At 37.4% G+C, this 23,402-nt stretch overlaps 1 protein-coding gene across 1 annotated transcript in view; it reads right to left on the minus strand.

The window, feature by feature from the left end:
- Positions 1-246: 246 nt before the first annotated feature.
- The window catches only part of eps15 (epidermal growth factor receptor pathway substrate 15), a 28,312-nt gene continuing 5,156 nt past the window's right edge, over positions 247-23,402 (minus strand). Inside the window, exons 8-25 of the mRNA XM_082188269.1 lie at positions 23,098-23,157; positions 22,355-22,558; positions 22,071-22,216; positions 21,764-21,917; positions 20,316-20,401; positions 15,549-15,621; positions 12,164-12,325; positions 11,578-11,775; positions 10,039-10,422; positions 9,840-9,932; positions 9,541-9,643; positions 8,555-8,599; positions 8,145-8,464; positions 7,627-7,699; positions 6,570-6,640; positions 6,317-6,446; positions 6,014-6,198; positions 247-2,751 (exon numbers count right to left, since the gene is read on the minus strand). Coding sequence (XP_082044395.1) covers positions 2,611-2,751; positions 6,014-6,198; positions 6,317-6,446; positions 6,570-6,640; positions 7,627-7,699; positions 8,145-8,464; positions 8,555-8,599; positions 9,541-9,643; positions 9,840-9,932; positions 10,039-10,422; positions 11,578-11,775; positions 12,164-12,325; positions 15,549-15,621; positions 20,316-20,401; positions 21,764-21,917; positions 22,071-22,216; positions 22,355-22,558; positions 23,098-23,157 — 2,628 coding nt within the window. The 3' untranslated portion in view covers positions 247-2,610. The remainder of the gene's footprint in view (positions 2,752-6,013; positions 6,199-6,316; positions 6,447-6,569; positions 6,641-7,626; positions 7,700-8,144; positions 8,465-8,554; positions 8,600-9,540; positions 9,644-9,839; positions 9,933-10,038; positions 10,423-11,577; positions 11,776-12,163; positions 12,326-15,548; positions 15,622-20,315; positions 20,402-21,763; positions 21,918-22,070; positions 22,217-22,354; positions 22,559-23,097; positions 23,158-23,402) is intronic.

A 23,402-nucleotide genomic window follows, 5' to 3' on the forward strand; every position in this document is an offset into this window, starting at 1 on the left:
CTGCAATATACTCTTAAAAGTGGACAAAAAAAATATTATGAACCTTTAACGGAGACATTTAACATTTAGTCTCTCTCTTCTGGAAAAAAAACTGAGCAAAAATATTGATGTCTTATCCCACACTATAGACTTTTGTCCAATCAAATGTTTTCTTATAAATACCACCATGTAAATACAACATACAGGACTTTTCTTGTAAACAGACAAAATTACAACACACTGATAATAGAAAAAGAAGAATGATCATTTACTTTTAATAGTTTAATATTTATTTTGTTTTAATTACATGTTATTTAACATATTTAAACAACTGCCTCCAATAAAGGGGCTTTAAAAAATAAAATACAATTAGCCTGTTCTTAAAAGGCAGACAGTGGCCAACATATAAGTGGTTTTCTTTTAGAGGCACACAAAGCTTATACATACATACATACATACATACATACATGATCAACAACAGACAGAGCATAAGATAGCTTTTATTAATACGATAAAAGAAAAGCAGCCATAAACAGAAGGACAAACGTCGGTTTGAAATGAGTCATTGAGTGTGAACTTATTTTTAATGCTGTATTTCTTTCTAAACAGACAGTAGGCCTAATGCTCCAGATCTTCAGAAATTGCATGTAAATGCCGTGTTGGCCAGAAGAAAGCCAGGTAAGACACAAAGCTTTCTATTCCCTTCTATCATTATTTCTTACCTCTGCCACATATTTCTGTGCCCAAAACCAAGCTAGATATCTGAACCAAACATGTTAAATGTCAAAGGGCAATACTGGGGGAAAAGCATTAGAAAAGAAGCACATTCTTCCATTTCAGATGCTTTCATAAAGTCTGTGTGAGTGGACGTCTTCACAAAGCACATCTATTGTAGTCACTGAAGACTATGAAGCCCATGAGACTGAACCTTGAGAGCAGGTTCTCATCTTTCAAGGCAGTGTGTGCTGAAAAGTCTCAGTGGGTCCACCTTCTGGTGAAACTACATTCATACAACTGAAATGGTTATGACATCTTGCAAATATATTAATAATTGCATCGAAACTATGTTTAAATTCACTGCCTGTAAAGACAATGTGTGCATATGAATACCAACTGGGCACTATTGATCCCTAGAGAGTGTTATAAGTGTCTTTTAAACTGTGGCAGTGACTGAATGTTGTGTGAGATGAATAAAAGGACATGATCGTTCTTATATCCTAATTGACACTGGAAACATTGCATTGGAGTATTAAGGGTGCTTTTGAGAAGAATAATGCTATGAAACTATTAACAAGATCATATTATTGTCTTGATTCTCACTCCAAGGTAAGGCTGAACAGGTAGGCACTAGAAAAGATATTACAGCCTGATTTAACATGGCTTTTTATAAACATTTAAATTTCCTCGTAAAATTAGCTTTATGGAACTCTGGTAATATTTGCTTCACTTTTTGTGCCACAATATATTTTAAATCATCTTTGATCATATTTCTTAAGCATTTGTCATTAGGAATAAGACAGAAGGGACATTTTTATGAAGCAAACTTCCTTTAGTCTACATTGTTTTTTGTTGTTGTTGATAAAATAGAATATGTATTAGGATATGAATGCACTGTGGTACAAGATTACTGGCAAACAATTCACAAATATGTACATTTTATTATTTATAACAGCTATTTATAAATTTGCAATGTCAAATAACGACTCTTAGTAGTTTGTCAAGATTTTGATTCTTCAAAAAGACAATGAGTCAGAGTAAAGTATAAATGCTGTACTGTAAGATTATAAAGATAAAAAGGCGGTTTGCGCGGTTGTTCTTTTCTAGATTTCATCAGTGTTCTCTTTTAGTAGGGTAGAAATTCAGTTCCAGTAGTGGTTTACGGAAGCTGATAACGTCACCAAGCAACTCAGCCTCTTTTACAACTGAAATCCACATATCAGGTCGCAGTTATGAGGTTTTATGGCTTGTGGGATATGTTCCTGAGAGTAGACAGACAAGCCCACAATAAAAACCTCTCGTCGTGTCCGAGAACTATTGCTGAAACTTTGAAATGAAGCGAATGAAGCCGCCCAGTTCGGCTGCTTGTAAACTTTGAATGAATGTGGTAATATTGCCCAGAAAAAGGATGCAAATGAATCTCGATACACTCCACGTCACAGAATTAAATAAATTCACTGCATTGGTGACCTTATAGTCATTCGAAAATTAACTTCAAATAGTTGGGGATAGATTTGTTCAGAAACACTTGTTCAATTATATTGAACTGGACAACAGATCTTAAAAAGAAAAAAAGTTTTTTAGTACATGTGCTATTGATTAAGTCATAGTCACATGGATTTTAAACGGTCTAAAGCGGGAGATTACTGGAGGTCTCTTGATTTGAGGTGATTTAAAATCAAAGGGGAGTCACACCAGAGCTTTCAAGCCATATAGGCTGCAATGAGTCTGTTACCTTTTCCTCCATCTTGACTTGGCCTTCATACATTATCCAGCCAAACGGACACCGGGAGAACTCAGTGGACATTCAGAAGGAGCTGGAATCCTAGATGATTATCAAGTGGCTGGATGTGGAGGTGGAAGGATTCTGCTCCTTTCCTCCTTGTTAATGTGGCATTGCATCCAGCTTGGGGGTCAGGACAGCTCGGATTTGCTGAGGGCTATCGCCAGCTCCAGATCCTCCTGCTCCTGCTGGGTCAGACGAGCCACACGCTCCCTCTCTTCTCTCTCACTCTCCCGCTTCACCCACTCTATCATGTCCTCCTCCGTGGGGTACTGCTCCACACACACACATACACACACACACCATAACCCCATCAGACACCCTGTCAATTTGCACCCGTTTAAAGTAATATTTCTCAATTTTATCAGACTAAAACTAACAAACAATCTAAAGAAGTGGGGTCATGCAAGGATTATAGTGTAAACAATGTGCTTTTTAAATGTAACAACTTTAAATGTTCAAAGAGTGGAGTTAAAGGCACAGTATGTAAGTTTTAACATTCAAAACAATAAAGGCGTAGCTTGATGGCGCCGTGAATAAGTGTGGAATCATGGGAGGCGACGTCTTCACCTCCACAGCCGATGGAAAGCAATCTGACGGGAATATCGCGTTCATGGATGAGCTCACGTATTAAAGTTTTATTAACGTTACTGTGGTATGAAGCAGGGCAGGACCGAGAGCTGTTTTTATTATGCGTAAATGCCGCAGTCGGCCGATGCTGCTCCTTTCATTTGTTGTTTATGCATATTTTACGATTAAAGTTACGTTTAACGTTCACCTCCTCGTTCCCTGAACTTGAACTTTGTTACAGTTACGTTTGATCACCTATATTCACATTATTTTATTTCATTTGAATGAAACAGCCGCAAGTGCTGAATTACTATCCATACAGGCCACTTTTTTTGAATAATTAAAATTGTGGGGTAACACAGCGCTGTTTTACTTGCTGTCTTAGATTTGAGTGTGTTGAGAGTTGTTAACGTTACTCTGTGCGTTCACTGGCTGGTATCAGCACACTGCAGTAAGCTAGATTGGTATTAGAATATCATGTTAATAAAAACTGAATGACTTGTGTTGCTAAATGGCATGCAATTCATTTTTAAATATATTGTATGGTGGAGAAAATGCTGTATTACTGTTAATACAAATAAAGCTCTTTCTGATTATGTGGTTAGCCACTTCACAAAATAGTATTGTCTGATTTACTTTTTGGGCACAAACATATTATTCACGGACGCGGTAAATCAAGAAAACGAGATTCAAACAATAAGACTAACCATGTTGAGCTATATAGCAATGATTAGTTATGTCTATAAAGGTATCCAAGCAGTTGCTCACCTGTCTACTAAAACAAATAATATATAAAAGCGTCTTTGGTGACAAGGGTAGATATGACGTCATTGTCAGGCGACGCAACGACACAGGATGTTTCACTGGTTAAAAAAGGTGCATTTCTCTGGATTTAAACATTGTTGGAAACATTTGGGATAATGTAAGTACACAAGTCAACAAAATATATTACATTGTTTTAGTGGTTTTTGGATTTTTTATCCAAAAATCTTACATATTGTGCCTTTAAAGACTAGTAATTTTGAGTTAATGCTACAACATTCAAAGGTCTGTTAAAGATTACATAAAACAGTTTTATGTAACTATACTATACAAATTATATATCTTTCCTTTAATCTACTTAAAGGAATAGTTCACCCAAAAAATGAGAAGTCTGTCATTATTTACTCAGCATATGGTCATTAAGGACAGCTGGGGGAAAAAATCTATTTGATTTTAATTTAATATAATTATTTATAATAATCTTTTCTCTTTTTTCCTCCAAAAATGTTTATTATTGGGTGAACTATTCTCCTTTAGGTGTTGTTTGGTCAATGTCAACACCAGCCATCTAGAAGTGCACATTCACAAATCCAAAGACTGTATCACTAAATGTACAGTGTCTTAAATATCAGGATTACAGAGCAAAAAATACTTAATATGGAAACATTAGGGGAGAAAAACAGTGGTAATGTGGTACAGCTACTGACACAGGAGGATGGGAGATATGAAAAGTGTGCCATGATGCAATCCATAAAGCCTCTCAGCTAACATCGGCTCACAAGCCAGCTGACACATGAGACTTCATATAAAAATGTTATGTTACTAAAGGGCTCTTTATTTTAGCATCTGCTATTATCAATGATTAAATAAGGTTTTAAAAAAACAGATCACTCACAAAATACAAATATAGTCACCAAGGTTTCAACAAACTCACAAAATTTGAAAATGTTATGTTCTTCAGAATAGAAAAATAAAAAAATCCTTATGGGTTTGAAATGGTACAAAAGTGAGTAAATAATGACTAATGAATAATAAACTTGACTTTTTTAGCTAACTGTTTATATACTAAACTACAAGTTTTTTGACATACATTTTGGGTGAGTTTTCTCTTAAACAAGTCTGATGTACTCATGTGTGAAAGCCTGGATTGCTCATATAGCCCATCATGCAGAACATGCAGGTATTTCCCACAGATGTGGACAACCATGGATGGAGAGATGAAATCACAACTATTAGCTGGTAAGCATATCAACACAGAGAACACCATAACAAGACAACGCAACTAATCTCAAGATGTCTCTCTTGATGTCTCTTCATTTGTATTGAGTTGTTTTAAAATATCAAAGAAATGCCATCATAAAGCTTAATTTATTTGATGCATCATCTGATAAGGAAAGCTCACAGAGGGAAAATCTGAGAAGACAAACTCTTTAATTTTTAATTTAAAAAATAATAAAACAGAAAGGAGCCAACAAATAGTGTCGGCATCCTAGCTGATTATTTTATTTAGCATATTGTCTGTAAATAAACAAAACAGACTGTATCTCTTCTAAAAAAAAATAAAAAATGGTGCAGAGAATCGTGGGATGTAGATGGAACCAGGAAGTGTTCAACCAATGAATGAGAAGGAACAGCCCGATAAGAAAGGTAGACAGTGATTAGTTTGTGCAATGCAAGGTGAGGCAAATCAGTGAACCAAGATATGGCAGGGCAATGAACGTGCAAGATGGAATCAAACCTCAACCAATGGAGGGGAACATGACAAAAGAACACAAGGGGTAAATTGAAAACAGCCAAGAGCAAGCAGCCCCGCCTCTCCATCCACAGCCAGTGAGAACTTACGCATGATGTTAGGAATATTGTGATGTCATAAATACGTAGATTTCAACATTTAAATACATTCATTTTGTAAATTAGTTAGGATTTTTAATAGAAGCATAAGCCTGGATTCAGTTTGACTATTAGAGTAGATAAATAAAGCCCATTTATATTTACAAAAAACATTACATAAAAATGACAAGGCTTTGTGGCTTTTCACAAACAGATGGTAAAGCAGAGTCATCGAAATATTGGATCATGAGCATTTCTTTCCAGGAAAACCAAATGAAAAGGGCTGTGAGGGGTCGAGAGGTCAAGGCTGCTGCATGGCGGAGGTGAAATGTCAGGGTTCACTACTGGGGATCAGGACGGGGAGGAGCTCACTTTATCAAAGCTGGCGAATCGGTTGGGGTCACATGGGGCTTGGTGGGGCGAGGAAGGGGCGAAGGGGTCTGGTACCGAGTCTTTAGCGGGAAGGGAGGAGAACTCTCCAGAACCCTGCGCGTTGAACAGACCACGCCTCTGAAATGACTCGGACGACTCCGATCGGTGGATGTTGGACCGCTTACCTTTAAGGACACACACACACAGACAACACAGCACTCAGAAACGGGTGACAGAGTTGGCATAAGAGAAAATGGTCTGAGGTTAATTCTGATGAAACACACAGAACAGGAACCAGCTCACCTGGGGGTGGAGGTGGAGGTCTGGTTGGTGTTCCGGTTTTGGGCGGTAATGCGGGAGGTACATCTGACTGAGTGTCCTCCGTAAATAAATTCTTGTTTGTGCTTGAGTCAAATGGATCGCTGCCATTAGACTGAAAGGCAAGAGGGAACTACATCAGCTGCAACCCACATTCAACTTAATTTAAATCATGAGGGTGAACTCATTGATAATAAAGCTGAAATACTGGGCTTCTGTTTAAGAAAAAAATCCGTACCTTTGCTAAACTGCTAAAGTCTGCAAAACCTTCTCCAAAAGTCTCATTGCCAAATACTGCAGCAAAGGGATCTGAAACAAGTCAAACATATAAAACAGATATTTTGGATACTTTTTGATAGGATGTACATGATCATTTGGACATACATTGGGTACAGTACATCCGGTTTTTTTTAAAGAAAGCTCTCTCAAATAATGGTTAAAACTATATAGTGAACCCTGAGAGCTGGCACATTACTATAATATTTAAAGGTTAAAATTAACAACAGAACCCAAACTATTAAATTGAACTGTTATTTATTTTTTTCACATAAATCAACATTCAAATAAAAACCGAGTTGTATGTAAACATTTAAATTGCACATTAGGTAGTTTTTATCTAAAATTTCTAATGACATAATTATGTTTCTACTCGAAATATAAACATTTAAATGATGGCTGTCAAAAAAATTGCTTTCATGACATTTATTCAAATATAAATTTAAATAATGAAGACATCACTAACAGGTTAAGTAAAAATATAATAAATGTATATATGTAATATAGTGCATATATATTTATCAAAATGTTCCTCTCTAGAGCTATTCTATCTCTAGAGCTTTCCTGAGGTAAACGTTATGTGACATTGTTTACAAGCTGTTTTTATTGAAATTTTTCTGTGTTTGAAATACTGATTAAGCGATTACATGAGAAATGATACAGTTTTTCGGTTTCAACATAGCTTCTGATGTACCATGTTTATTTTGTGGTATACCTGTAACTTACAGTATAGGCAAAGAGACTACAGTGATCTGGCATGCCACATTAAAGAGCTCAAAACGACATTGTGTAAGCTGAGACTTTGTTTCATATCAAAAGTAATGAAGCACAACATGTATTTTGTTATTGCATGGCAGGCGTGCTACAAATGTTTAATGAAATGTTGTCTGTGAATTAACAGAAAACAGACTAAAAAAAGATCAATCTTGGGATTTAAGAATTGATATCTGTTTATCAACATGAAGATTACAATCAAGAAAACAATAGCCAACCCAGCCCTATAGTAAAGCCTGATCTACCTGGGTCTGAGTTAGAGACCACCGTAGTTCCTCCTGGCGCAAAGGGATCATTGGCTGCTGCTGGTCCATCTCTCTGAAAGGAAAAAGAGCAAGAAAACAAAGTTAAACATCAAATTAAATCAGTTCTTCAACTCATGCTAATAGCTTACTTTAGGGTTTGTACCACCAAAAATTTGATATAAAATAATTCAAAATGCACCCAGCAGATTTGACAAATCAAGTGTGACAGAAGCTGTAAAGAGTGACTGTACACATTGTAAGGCCAATTCACATTGCACCAACAGACACACTGAAACCAATGCGGACAATCACCAGATTACAGTATGTCACTTCTCAGGAATTCCATGGCCTGACAAACGTTAATTAACCATGTTCAATCGACAAAAACAAGTGCCGACCAACGCTGATAGAGGACACTGATTTGACAAAACCTGACAAACTGTAAGTTGCTGCTGTTGGTCAGAATTATGAATTGGTCTTTAATGAGATTTTAAAGAGTTTAGCTTTACAGCACTCACTACAGGAATATCTGATCCTCCAAACGGATCGTGTCCTGTGCCAGTCGAGCTGAAGGGATCAGAGTCTGCCAGGGCATCCATTTTGGAACCGAACAGATCTGAGTCTTGGATGTTTCCACTACCAGAAGCAAATGGGTCTGGAGTGACTGCATTGGTGGTCCTGGATGTGAACGGATCAGGCTCTTTTGGGCCTGTGGTAGAGCTGAATGGGTCAGATGAGCTGAAAGGATCTCCTGATGGGAAACCAGCTGAGGACTGCTTGAAGAAGTTGTCTGCCGCAAATGGGTCTGTGCCTTTAAAAGGGTCCCCGCCGAAAGGATCTGGATAACAAAATAACATTTTATGAGTCAAATTGGACTTGTGAATTGATATTTTGCAAACACACTCCAAGGTGGTAAGAAAGTACTCACCTGAAACATCAACTTTTGAGAAAGGGTCTTCAGGGAATGGATCACCTGCAAAAAGGAGTTTTATATAGGTTTACTAATTAATCGGTTAACTGATGTTTTTATTCAAAGCAACTAGCAGTGCACTTACTGCAAGGGCAATCTATAGCTGCACAATTAATCGCAATAAAACTGAAATTGTGAAGGCTTAGTGTGATTAAAAGTCAGAGAGAAGAGTGGCACTGTGTTCTTTAACATGCGAGAAGCTCATGATCTGGTGTCTTCAGTGTGTTGGAGCTGCGGCTCAGTTTGTAATTAATGCCGCTCCACATGAACTCATCTCTGTATGTGCTCAGAGTTTAGGTCGCTTATAACGTGCATTTGGGAACGCAATATGTGCCAAGCATCTTCCCAAACTTGTAATGAGTAGCATTGGCGAAAAGGTACTGCCAAAAGGGCTCACTAGGTTTCCGCCAAAAATAAAAGCTGGAAAGTTTAATGGATTAAAATAAAGAAATTAAGACAGCCATAAATATTAGGATTGTAATTTTAAATTTGTACTGTAAAATAATCATTTTAATATATAATTTTTCATTTCACAGTGAAATTACAATAGTAGTATTTCTTTAACACATTTAATATAAATTATTTTTTAATATATTTAAAAATATATATTTCTATAATAATACTTGTTTAATCATATTATTTAATATCTATTTTATACATATTTTTTATTCATATTTTATTTGTAAGAGTTGAAATAGTTGGTATTAACTATTATTATTGTTAATAATAACATATTTGATATATAATAATTTTATATATAACAATTTTTGGCCAAATTGTGCAGCCCTATCAACAAACAAACACACATAGCATTGCATTTTAAATCACAAATCACAATTTTTGTAAAGATAAAAACAACAAACAAAAACATATCATGCAGCCCTAGGACAATCCCTGTTTTTATTAATTTTTTTGGATGATTTTACTTTGTGTGCACATCTTACCGTCAGTAAAAGGGTCAGACTCGAAGAAGTCAATCCCAGCACCACTGGGCGGCACTGTAACTGGCTGGGCAGCTTCCTTCTTCTCTGGCTCCACAGTCTCTGCCTATACATCACAAATCCATTAGAATAACTTTTGAATTTGAATTTATTTATTATTACAGTGAAATCATAAAGATGCATATTCACAATCACAAAAAAAACATGTTCTGTTCTAAATGTTAATGAAGGATTAATTAATATACATTAATATAAAAATAAGTAATGGAAATGGTCAACAATTATGATGTCAATCACTCAACCTTTGGGGTGCTGGAGGCTGGCTGCTCATCTGCCTTTTCCTTCTCTTCTTCTTTCTCTACCTCTGGCTCAGGTTTAGCTTGCGTTGTGCTTTCCTGAAACCAGAGTGGCATAAAAAGAAAGACATGCATGAAAACCAATTTGTAAATGTAATGTGAAAGTGACATTATAAAAAAGCAATAACAGGAAGTGGTTCCTGACCGTGTTCACTTGAGGCCAGGCCACAGCAGTGGATACGGCTGTGGAGAGCCCACTGCTATAAAGGTCACAGCTATAGAAGTCAGGTTGAGGCTCTAGCTCCTCTGGGCTGGTGGACGGCTCCTCTGCCTCGGACCCGAGCTGCTCCTCCACGACTCTGAGCTCCAGCGGCTCATCAAAGGACGACTGCTCCTCTTCTTGCTGGACTTTGTCCTCTTTGGGTTTCTCTGGCAGCTGTGCTGTAGGTTGAGGCCACAGTAGTTGCTCCGGCTGTTCAAGAGAGGCCACTGCTCCATTAACAAGCACTGGCTCCTCTAGGATTTTCCAGGTGAGCCGTGCAGTCACTTCTCTTTCCTCCGTTTTAAGCTCGGCCAATCGCTCCTGCTCCTACAGTAAATATCAACAGTATGTGAATAAGAGATAATAAATGGAAATAAAGAACAAAATAAAAAGACCAAACTTTACAAAATATGTAAACAAAAGAGAGTGAAAGAGCAGAAGATGTTTAGCGAGAGAAAGCAGAAAACTTTCAGCAAAAAAAAAAAAAAATGCTCACGATTTCTTTTAAAAAATGTCACTGCATTTGCAATGAAAAAAAAAACAAATGTTTATAAAACAGATACTTCCAGTTCTAAAACATGCTTGAATGAGCTATGTTTGAAGCCACTGCACTGCAATTGTTTATTTTTTTATTTTTATTATTATCATATAAGTCTTAGTCAGAATTATTGGCATCCTTAGTAATTATGAACGAAGAAACCTATGGAAATAAATCAGCATTGTTAATCCTTTTGACCTTTTATTTTAAAAAAAAATATAAATATCTAACCTTTCATTTAAGTAAAATGACTGAAAATGAGGGGGAAAAACTCCTTATGAAATAAATGTTTTTCTCTAATACACATTGGCCACAATTAATAGCACCCTTTTATTCAATACATTTTGTAACCTCCTTTTTCCAAGATAACAGCTCCGAGTCTTCTCCTATAATGCCTGATGAGTTTGGAGAACACCTGACAAGAGATCAGAGACCATTCCTCCAAACAGAACCTCTCCAGATCCTTCAAATTCCAAAGTCCATATTGATACACTCTCCACTTCAGTTTTCTGTAGGGTTCAGGACAGAGGACTGGAATGGCCATGGAAGAACCCTAATACACAGTGACCCATTGTTGTTTTGACTGAGGTTTTACATATTGTGATGGATAATTAAGGGAATTTGGCCTTATGTTCCTAGTCACCCTGGTGTGCTAAAAAATTCTAATTATAATGGGGAATATACTTCAGAGATATTTTACTCATGAGAATTTCTAAGGGTACCAATAATTGCAATCAACGTGTATTAGAATTTTTTGTTCTAATAATTCTAGTGTACTATAAAAAAAGATTTCCCTGCACATTTATTAGTTTTACTTTAATGAAAGGTTAGATTGTGTATTTTAATGAAAGATCAAAAGGATAAACAATGCAGATTTAAGTTCAGAACCAGTAAATGCAGATACAAGTAAAGGTAACAAAGAAACAGATAAAAAGCTAACTAACCTGAGCAATCTGTGTGTGGGACTCTTGAACAGCATCCTCTAGGGGGCAGAGCTGAGCACGGGCAGATTGAACTTTATCTCCCAGTTGACGAGTCTCCTCCTGCAGATGGAGCAGTTCTTCTCGGGCCCTGGTCAACTCCTCCTCATAGTCACCGATTCTCTGCTCCTGCTCGGAGTGCTCCGTCTGCAATAACTGGATCTGGACATATACACACACACACACAGGACAGAGAGTGGAAGAAAAGATCTGAGATCAGTTTACTTGAGGCTTTTAAATGAACTGCATTGAGAATGCATCTATATCCATTTAAATGTAATTGAGTAAGGTGTGACTTCTGCTGGACTGTCTCTCCATCTCTCTTCCTTTCCCCGGTCACATACATTACAAACATATGAAAACATCATGCAAAATAGCGAGTGAGATTAGGATTAGTGTGTGCAAGACCCATTCAAAATAGTATTCAAAGATGCCCAGATGATGTAATATTTTCAGTGGATTTTTGAAATGTGCATGAGCGCATACTTTTTGGGCTGATATTACCCACAATACACACGTTTTATGCACAGGCTTTATTTCTCTCTCATACCAGTTGGCTCTCCTGGCTGCATTGTTGCTGTATGAGTCTGAGCTGGTCCTCTAGAGATCGTTTCTGCTCATCCAGCCTCTCCAGCTTCTCCTGCACTTCCTGTCGCTCCGCCTGCAGGTGGCTCAGTTCCTCTGACCCCTTCTGAACCTCCTCCTGTAGGTCCTGACAGAAAGAGAGAGAGGTCTTTATTGGTCTAATAATAAAAAGCTAATCAACACTAAACACCAGGGCAAAGAGCTCATGCAGCTCTTAAAGATAAAGCACTAGGGCGCAAGAAGATACAGAGATAGTGTGTAAACCAATTATATCTCACCAGCCAGAAAAGCCAAAGTAAACAGAAAGCAACATTGTGTTAGCAAAAGTAACACAATAGCTTCACTCTGATAAATTCATCTCATCCTCAAACAAAGGATCTTTATTTTCTCAACGGCTGTTCCACTTTCATCACAGAAACGAAAAAGAACATTATACAAAAAACGAATTAAATTCTGATCCTTGTAAAAACTGAAAGGGAAAGAAGTTGGGAACAGAAAGCATAAACAATGAAAACTGTAATGTTAGCCTCACGTAGCCAGACTTTTGAGCATCAACTATGGCCTTGTCCAAAATGGCGCACTTAAAGTGGACTTGCGGTTTCATGGCCTTCACTTTCGCGTGTCCATGAAATGAACAAAACCACAGTACATCCCATTGGACAGTTAATGATTTGTTTTCGCAGCCACCAAGTGGCCTTAGGCTAAACTTACAATAATGCAGACTTCCAATCTGAATATTACCCAACAGCCCATGCGGAAAAGTGTAGACACGTAGGAGGACTATGAGCCCTGAGGGAAACAGGGCCATAATGTCTGGACCACACCACAGCTTATTCTGGCCAAGAACTGCCCACTTAAACAGGAAGAAAACATCAGAACAATATGTTAAGCAACTAACCAATTTGTTTTGTTTTCTTGCCGTTTAGAGGTGGGTTTATCTGAAATAGTTTATACCATAATAATAGACCAGTTTGGGACAAAACAATTTGTATGAATTGTATGAATGAATGAGGCATATATGATTGTAGAGCAGTCTCAGAAACTAAAGTTGAATATACAAATCATTTACAAAATGAGTAAATTTGCTTAGCTTCTGTGGGCAACCAGTCTTGGGCTACAGGGTGATAGCTGCCAATGATAATCAATGTAGATTAAGTTGTGCAGCTTAATATTTTGGTGGAAACAGTGATAGTTTTTTTTTAGGATTCTTTGATGAATAGAAAGTTCAAAAGAACAACATTTATTTGAAATAGAAATCATTTGTAGCATTATAAATGTCTTTACTGTCACTTTTGATCACAATAATGCATCGTTGTGAATTCAAAAATATATATGAAAGTATAAATTTTGACATTTAAAAAAGTCAAAATTAGCAGTTCTTGATACCACAGAATCAGTAAATGGGTATACATATATTTAAACATTCAGAGTGGGTAGAGCCAGGCAATTAAATTGAAACGGCTCTGCTGATTTTTATCAAATCGTGCTACTTTTGTGTGCGATATGGTCAATAAACAGCTGGCAGGTAAACCTGAGGCAGAACATTCTATAATTAATACCCTAGAACACTACAATGGAAATACAGTATATCTGACTGTAGAAAAGCAAAGGTTAAATACTGAGGACAAAGGTGCAAGGCACAAAGAATCAGATCTGAAAAGAAAAGAAAAGGATGACAAAAGACAGTCATTTCCACCGTCATTCACCTTCAGGTGCTAAGAGAAACACTGGGCAGCTGTGAACAAGTGTGTCCTAAAAATAACAGGTCTACAGCAGTAGAACCAAGTAACAGCACAGGGTAAAGATGGACGCCTTCACAAGACTAATGCACAAATGTTTCCTCATCCAATCAGAGGCAGCGCTGGGAGCTGACAGCCCCCGAAATAGAATACATATTCATCATTCCAGGGTTTAAACACAGCAGAGGCACACACTGAAACTCACATTCTTATTTAATTATTCAGCGCCTGGAGCAGCCGACCAGCACCATGTGCTTCAAGGCTAATCTATCAAGACCCTAAACAAATATTGATTACATTCAGAATTTGTGAGAGGCCCTTGCTTGCTCTGATAGCTTACACTATTGATTTTTTATTATTTTAATGTTGCACCTTTGCATAAGTGAGATTGTTAATCTGTACTTCTTTTTTATGTATGGGCGTTCTTTTATTTAATGCACATCAATTGAACTGCCCTCTGCCTCTGAAGACTGAAGTTTTAGTCTTTAGTCAAGATCCATTTTAATTGCTATTTATACAGGTAAGAGATCCCAGGTGTCACAGGCACAATTTCAGATCCAAAAACGAAACAAAAACAGCAGGACAAGTGGCCTTGTTTGATGACAGGAAAGGAGAACCGGGGACCAGCTGTGATTTCAATATGCCATCTAGTATCCATATACACAAACCTATCAGGCTGCTTTCTCTTCCTGTATTACACACACACACACACACAATTGTTTTTCCGGCTCATTAGGCATCCATCTGTCAATGCATTTTAACGCTAGTGCTGGAACGCTTCATTCACTTAATGAATGACCACATATTATAAGACTAAGCTGAACACATCTGAATCTGTACCTGGCATCTAAGTCAGCAGCCTACAGCGTCTTCCAGTCTACAAAAATGGCTTATTTTCAGATACATACAGGAAATTGAATTATCACACCGTGGGAGAGAGCGCGAGAGAGAGAGAGAGAGAGAGAGAGAGAGAGAGAGAGAGGCAGCCTAGATCTCGATGGAAATGAACAACAAATTTATGAGTCAGGAAGCCAGTGCAGATATATAGACCTTGAACTTCTTTCAACTCCGCTGACAGACAGCGAGAAGAGAACTGATCCACGACGAGCAGAGAGGACAGACAGATGATAGGGAGGATAAAACAGACAGACAGGGAGCTTTTGAAAAACAGCTGGCTCCTGTTCTCCTTTTTCTGGCCCTTTATTGATCAAATAAGTGGGCAGTAAAATCTAGACAACATGATTTATGAAACAATCAATACAGCAACAACTAATATCAAAAATTTAAATAAAATAAAACACAGAAATAACTTTAAAGCAGCCAGCTGCCTTCAAATAACTAATATAAAATAATTCAAAATAAAATATAGACAAATTTAATGCAGTCAGATGTCTTTAAACAACCGATGTAAAAATGATTCAAAATAAAATAAAAATACTGAAATAACTTGAATGCAGCCAGCTGCCTGCATAAAAAGATTAAAAGATTTATTAAAACAATTATTTCATAATAATTATTAAATAAATATCTAAATGTCTCTGTCAGATCAGCATCATCAGTCAAATAAAAACACCACATTTATTTTCCATTTAATTTGAAAATCACTCATACCTGGACTTCACTGTTCCTCTGTCGTATAGTTTCCTCCCTCTCTTTGATGTCCTGTTCCACCGTGCTCTTCTCCCTGAAAGACCAGCAAAGACATGAGTATTTAATGACAGTGGCGACGGCGGGCACAGACAGCCAGCCGGCTGGAACAGGATGGACAGCATCTCCCTCCAGCACCATCTCTGCATCTGCTGCCTGAGCTTGTATGTGTGAGAAGAGGCTGTACGTGAGTCAGTGTGTCAGAGCTGCACATGAGCAGATGCTTCTCTGAACGGCAGGAAGAGTGGGAGGAAGGAAGCATGGAGGGAGATCGATGGGGGATGTGGGGTTGGAATACATTAGAGGTGTTTTCACTCATTCCACTGTCTATATCTTTAGGTCAAGCAGGTTACATTTAGCAAACAATTCTATAACAACCACACTTCCTACAAATGTGAGTGGTGCTTGGTAGTCAAATATTAAAATAATAAAATATTATTTGCTTGATGTCCAGCCATTTTGAGATGCGTGTGTGTGTGTATATATATATATATTTTTTGTGTGTGTGTGTGTGTGTGTGTGTGTGTGTGTGTGTGTGTGTGTGTGTGTGTGTGTGTATGTATGTATGTATATATATATGTATATACATATACATATACATATACATATACATATACATATACATATACATATACATATACATATACATATACATACATACACACACACACACACACAAATACTCAACAATTTCTTATTGTTAGCAGCAGAACAGTTTCTGTACCAGTGATGGACAAGGTGAGTGTACTCTCCACCACACACACCGGTAAAAAGCTAACAGAACTGGTTTTGGTTTTGTGGTCCAGGGTCAAATATTTAAAAGATGAGACGTAAATAGACACGCATAGTTTAAGATGTAAAATGTATGTAATCATATGCATCACGGCACTGCGCATATGCACAAGGTATTTTTTTTTTATCTGATTGAAAAAAGAGATTACATTTTTTCCTTCTGTCTGTTGATTGATTATTTCAGGTCTACACCACCACATTTGGACGGAGCTCAATTACATGAAGGTTTTCAGTCTGATTGAGCCATCAATCCAATTATAATCTGATTATTTCAGTGCATGTAAACGTAGATGATGTTTATTTGTCATGGTACTATCTTTTAAGGTTAAAACCATCCACCATTTGGTTACCAGCCCAGATTTTAACCACAACGCCAACGCCACACAATCCATACATGAGAGAAATAAGATGCTTTGTTAAATGCATTTGCATGGCAAATCCATTTCTAAACAGAAGATCAACTGCCATCATCTTAAAGGGCTATGGTAGGAAAACGTATTCATCTTCTAAGTCACAGCTCATGGTGTCAACGCATGTGAAAACTTTTATTTTCTAAAACTAATAATGTAAAAATAGTTTTATGATGATGCTGGAATGTTTCTTTACGTACAATCTCTCTTAGGTTACAATATTTGTGATCTAGCAAGAGTAAAACAGAAAGATTAGAAAAGGAAAAGAAAGAAAAATGTTTTTAATGACACAGTTTGATAATAACACAAATCTTTCCCAACAAGATTTATCAGGGCATCTTTCCTGGATAAGGCTGAACTGTTTTAAGCTCTGACTCAACGTTTCCTCCCAGATTCTGTCACAGTGAATTCAAGCTGCAGTCTTCCCAGCAACAACAGAGAAACACACATGGATCTGACCAAGAGTCAAACACACACACTGTGAGTCAGAGGCTCCCAGGAGGAAAGAGAGAGGAGGAGAAAACAAGAAAATAGAAAGACTAAAAGGCGATATATAAATAATACAGGACAAAATGAGGGTTTGAAATAAAAGTCTTGGCAACAGTCCTAAATCCAACAATAAACTGGACCTTGAGGAGCCCGGATCAGCCCAAAAACAACAGAGCATGAGAAGTCCAAACACAATATAATTGCTTTTCTTTTTTAGAAAGAGGGTGTGGCCTGTTCTTACCTGTCACCTGAGGTCTCCCGTTGCCGTGGAGATTTAAGGCAATCCCGAACCGCACGCATCATTTTAGTGTCAAACAACAGCCCATCGTATAGAACCTTTCTGATTTCTATCCTTTCTGCTCATCTTCTTCTGCACACTCCATTTCAAGCAGACTCATTACTTCTCACTTACTCTTTTTCTTGCACTCACAGGAAGTGAGAAGTGCTAAAAACTGCTGTGAAGCGTCTATCTCGCACTGAGAGTGAGTTTGCTGGGAGCTGACAGGTGACTGTATCTGCTTTTGCTCAAAGTCTGTAAGCCAAAGATGGAGGGGAAACCAGAGGTGGGGGCATCTTCCTCTTTCTATGTTTGTGTAAATGAGAGCTCCACCTCTCCTCTGTGGGCTAGTGACTCCTATCACAAGGTGTTACCTTCTCTGGAGACTCATTGCTTACAGGAAGTGATTTAAGGACTCGTATACATTTTTTTACTTTCATTACATTACTTTTTAACCTAGAATACACCATAACACACTATCATATTTCTGTGATTTAAATCCCTAAAAGGATTGTTAGGCTGCATAAATCAACTGTCAGCCGGAACCGAGAACACTTCCCACAACATCTGATGTACTAGTTTCATTGTAAGAGGAATAGCATTTACTCTAATATTAACATGCCTGTCTCATTTTTATCCCGAGGTTCCTGTAGTCAGCTGGATCCTGTCCAGAGGAGGACTAGTCCACCGACTGGTTTCTCCCAAGCTGTTTTTTTGCTCCATTCTGTCACCTGATGGAGTTTGGGTTCCTTGTCACTGTTGCCATTGGCTTGCATAGTAGGGGACTCTCAATATTCAGCAATATTATTGATTTGACTGCACTGACCCTATTGAATGAGAGCTAAACTGAGCTGGATGCTGACATCACTGTTTTCTCCAGAGCTGCTTTATAGCTATATTGAACTCATTTTATAATTGATGAACTTTACACAGTTATTGAACTAAACCGAGTCAACACTTAACTGACTCATTGACCATTATTTTCCTGTTATCACATAAAGCTGCTTTGAAAATCTGTACTGTATAAAGCGGCGAGCGCTATATAAATAAAGGCAGTGTTTGCGGGACAAGCCGGATTCCACTATATCTTTATGTACACAATAATAATCTTTTACATTGTATTCATTTTATTTTTAATATTTGGCATGTTTGTGTGCTGGTGTGTGTCCCTGTGTGTTTAATAAGCAGAGTGTATGCGCGTTGTGGACCCGCCACATAAAAATATATATATATATAATGCGCCATTGACTTTAGACCAGGTTTCAGTTGGTCAATGGCGTAGTCTATTTCTGTTGCCTCAAAATAGCAACATGCCAACAATGCGCCAGAACACACCTCGTTTTCAGACCAGCACGCCCATGGGTGCAACGTGGCACAGTACGTGAAAATGATAACTGCGTCGGGCTGAAACTAGCAAAAAACACTTGGGTGGCGCTTGGCGCTTGCGCAGGGTGAAAGATAGGGCCCTTACTGTTAAAATTAAAACATGGAAGACACAATTATTATTCCTTAAAAAATAAAGTTGATGATAATTTATTTGTATTAGTGTTAGTATTATTACATTGGGACATTTCTAAATTCTACTGTACAACAGTAATATTTATGTCAAGTTAAACCAAACTTTTATTTTGACGGGTTGCCGTGAAGACCTTTGAGTTTCTGTGCGTTTATGAGATGATGATAGTTTTTCTCAAATGAAGCGGTTAAATGTTCACGAAGTGACTTTCGGAGCGGATGCATTCGTGACCTCATATAGGCAAAAAAACAACACCACACACACGCGCTTCAGTGTGTGTGGTAAATGAAACTGCGCGTCGGCTGCACCATTCATTCACACAGAACATGCAGGATTCGTATTTAAATAGTCTTTGCGGTTTAATATTCACACACACTAGTCTATATCGCGATTTGATTTCAAGTGTACTGAACTGCTTTCTATTTATTCATCAAAAAATGTGCAAATTCCACGAAATTCTGCGTTATACAGTAAATTCCGTTTTTATGACTGGATTTCGTCGCCCGCAAAACAATGGTAGGGGAAACACTGAAAGGTGACGACTTTAGATGCATCATAAAATTAAGTCTATAGACTATATATAGATGTGACTCTTACTATAAGCTCAACTCCCAGTGGGAAAAAACAAGCCACACCCTCTATTTATCTTGTTCAATATTCCATTTCACTAGGAAAACACATTCATACTGAAGTAAAGTCGGTTGCGAATTCCGGTTCACTCTGATTTTAACATTAGTGATTTATTAGTCTAAACACTCTCTGCGATTCATGCAACTAATTCAGCTTGACATGACCTTGCACATTACGATGACAGAGCGAGGAACATTAAGTAAAGAGATACTCATTAAAGAAACCATTCATCAGTTCGAGAGAATTTATCATGACCCGAGGACAGATTTGGGCACAATGACACTGAGATTATTGTCAGACCCACACTTCTGTTTTTTGTGGTTTCATAAGCTCTTGTGCACCTGTGTGAGGACATTGTGTGGAAACTACAAACACACACTATATTAAAACAGATGGCCTAATAGTGCAAAAAAAATTGAAACCTTGAAAATACAGAAAGAACAACAAAGCAGTGGCTACCCATAATGACTTCCTTTATGTATAAATATCCACAGTCCATGGGTCCACAAGACATTAAGATAAGGCCAGAAATTTGAATTCAGGTACATTCAGGTGTTTTAGTTTCAAACACGCTGTCTTGTGGACATAAGGAGAGAGAAGTAAAATCAGTAACTCACCTCTGTAAATCCATAATTTCATTAGTGAGTGAGTCCAACTCTTTAATTGCGGAGAAATCTGCAGCCTGTACTAAGAGAGCGTTGTTCTGTTCAGGAGCAGGGATGGAGGAAGCATAGAAAAGTAGGAAAAGGGGATTTTAGTTTCAATTCTAAACTTTTTTCCAACTATATAATATACAGAACTACCATTGAAATGTGAAATGGGTCAGTAAATTTTTATTTTTTTTTTTTTTTTTTTAAAGAAATGAATACTCTTATTCAGTAAGATGCGTTAAAAAAGTGACAGTAATTTTCCAAAAGATTTCTATTTCAAATAAAGTGATGTTCTTTTCAACTTTCTATTTATCAAAGAATTCTGGAAAAAAGTGTTACAATTTCCACAAAAATTATAGCATCACAACTGTTTTGAACACTGATAATAAGAAATGTTTCTTAAAGGGTAACTCTCGCCAAAATGCAACCTAGGCTCTTTTTGTTAGTCTACCCGTGGCAAACTTTCGTTTAAAAGCATAATTAGAATGAAAACGCCACTTTTAAGTTTGACCGTATTTTCACTTCGGTCAAATTGCCTTTTGAATGGGAGTGCTTGGGGCACTTCTATGATAGCATCAAAAATCGCTATTTTTAAAACACTAAGAAGGCTCGACACAACATGAAACTTTGCTCGAAGTATCACCAGGGTCTCTACACATGAACTCGATTGCATTCGGAGATCGACTTTTTTTGACTGTCAAAATGCTGGCGGACACAGCTACAGTGAAATCTTTCTTTTTAGCAAACTCTCTGTACACAAACAATTGTTCTCAATGCTTGAGTGCATGTGTAGAGCCCCTGGTGATACTTCGAGCAAAGTTTCATGTCAAAAGGCAATTTGACTGAAAACGAAAATATGGTCAAACTTAAAAGTGGCGTTTCCATTTTAATTATGCTTTTAAATGAAAGTTTGCCTCGGGTAGATTAACAAAAAGACCCTAGATTGCATTTTTGGCAAAAGAGTTACCCTTTAAGCACAAAGCCCATTATCATTTAAAGAGACATGCACTGAAACGGGTCGCTGTGAACAGAGCTGTTTTTGAGGAGGTAAAAAGGGTGTTTTACACAACCATTGAGGAATTTTAACCAAAGTATGTTACAAACTTTACATGAAGACCATAAAGAATCATACCAACTTGTGGAAAATGGGCATCCGGTGACCCCTTTAAATAATTTAAAAAAATCTTACTAACCCTAAACTTATGAACTGTAGTTTATGAGAGAAACAAACTTACAAAATAAAGACAGAAAGCAGCAAGCTAGATAAAAAAAAAAAGATAACATCTAAAAGGATTCCAGGATTGGTCAGAAGCTAAGAACCCCCAAAAAAAGCCTAGTATCTTCTATTTTTTCACATTCAAAACAACAAGAACAAAAAAAAAAAATCTCCACATATGATTTAATTAGCACTGTACCTGTCGTGCCAGTCTATCACAAGGAGGGATCATTTCCGGAGAGAGTGTCTGGGGTGGGTCTATTCCCTTTGAGAGCTTCTGATTGATTAGATATAGAGCTAATGCAAACTGATCCCGGGTCAGCTTCCCGACGTCACCTATATCGCAAAGCTCCCTAAAGAAAAGGCAAGCCAAAGTAACATTACAATACAAATCCATACAGTTTTAGTGTTTGCAAGATATGGATTAGGTCTAATTAGTTCTGCATGAGCATTAATGGAAAATTAAACTAATAACGGAAATTTAAATCCAAGCAGTAGCATCTCACCAAATGCGAGCTAAAGTAGCAGATGGCAAACCCGTCTTCAGAAATATATCTCGGACCTCAGCACCAGATACCAAGCCATCCATGTCACTATCTGTCTTGATGAATAAGTCATCATATTTGGCTTTATCTGCTGGAGATACCACCCACTGCACACACACATTTATACATAATGTTTGTTAACGAAACTCTGGGACATTTTCAAACTTTACATTTGCAGCAAGTACTAGAATTATTCATAACTAAATGATCAATAAGCTGTTAAAACTATGTGAAATTAATGTGACCTGTGGTGGTGTAGGTTTTGCTGGGAGTGTTTTAGATCCAGAGTGGGCAGAGCCTCTCTCTTTATGCTGTGCTGGAGATGGTAGGAGGGGGCCGATCACAGGAGGCGTGGCTATTTTTTTCCGTTTTGATGGTGGAATCAGAGCGGCAGGCAGAGACATGGGAACCGGCTCGGACTCCAGAGCTCTGTATACCAAATACATGGCCTAAAACACACAAAATATATGAATTATTAACACTGGACAAACTTCTTCAGTTTTAAAGGAATAGTTCACTTCAAAATGAAAATAGTGTCATCGTTTACTCACCCTCAAGTTGTTTCAAACCTGTATGAATTTCTTTCTTCTGCTGAACAGTTGATGGGCCCCATTGACTTCCATAGTAGGAAAAAAATACTATGGAAGTCAATCATCAACTGTTTGGTTACCGACATTCTTCAAAATATCTTCTTTTGTGTTCAGCAGAAGAAAGACATTTATACAGGTTTGAAACAACTTGAGGGTGAGTAAACGATGACAGAATTTTGAAGTGAGCTATTCCTTTAAGACTACTCTTAAAGTATAAAATCAGAGTATTGTAAAGGGCAGCTTTTCTCCAACAGGAAACAAGATGTTCATGTCATCTTTATGAAAGTCTGATCTATGTAAAAATCAGGGTGAAGTCACCCTTGAAAAGTAGGCAAGATGCAAAGTAATATGCCAAGATATTAATAACCCATTTGTGGTTTATTACCCACAGAACTCACCACAGCAAACTCATCTTTGTCCAGCATGCCATCTCTGTCAATGTCACTGAGCTCCCAAACCTATAACATTAATTAAAGAGATGTCAGATCGTTTCAGTCCATTAAATCGTTATTACTGATGTGCAGAGTCATTTACCTGTAGTTTAATACATTTTGAAGTGCGATAGACAATTTAGCTAAACTTCAGGTTTTTGCCTTTTTTAAAAGACCCCAATACTTTCAAGCTATGGCTCAAGAGTGCATCCTGGTGGTTAGGCCTAAAAATGCACCTTTATATAAAAGACGAGGTAAAAGTTGCATCTTCA

The sequence above is a fragment of the Leuciscus leuciscus genome, assembly GCF_965113295.1.
Source record: "Leuciscus leuciscus genome assembly, chromosome: 13".
Lineage (NCBI taxonomy): Eukaryota > Metazoa > Chordata > Actinopteri > Cypriniformes > Leuciscidae > Leuciscus > Leuciscus leuciscus.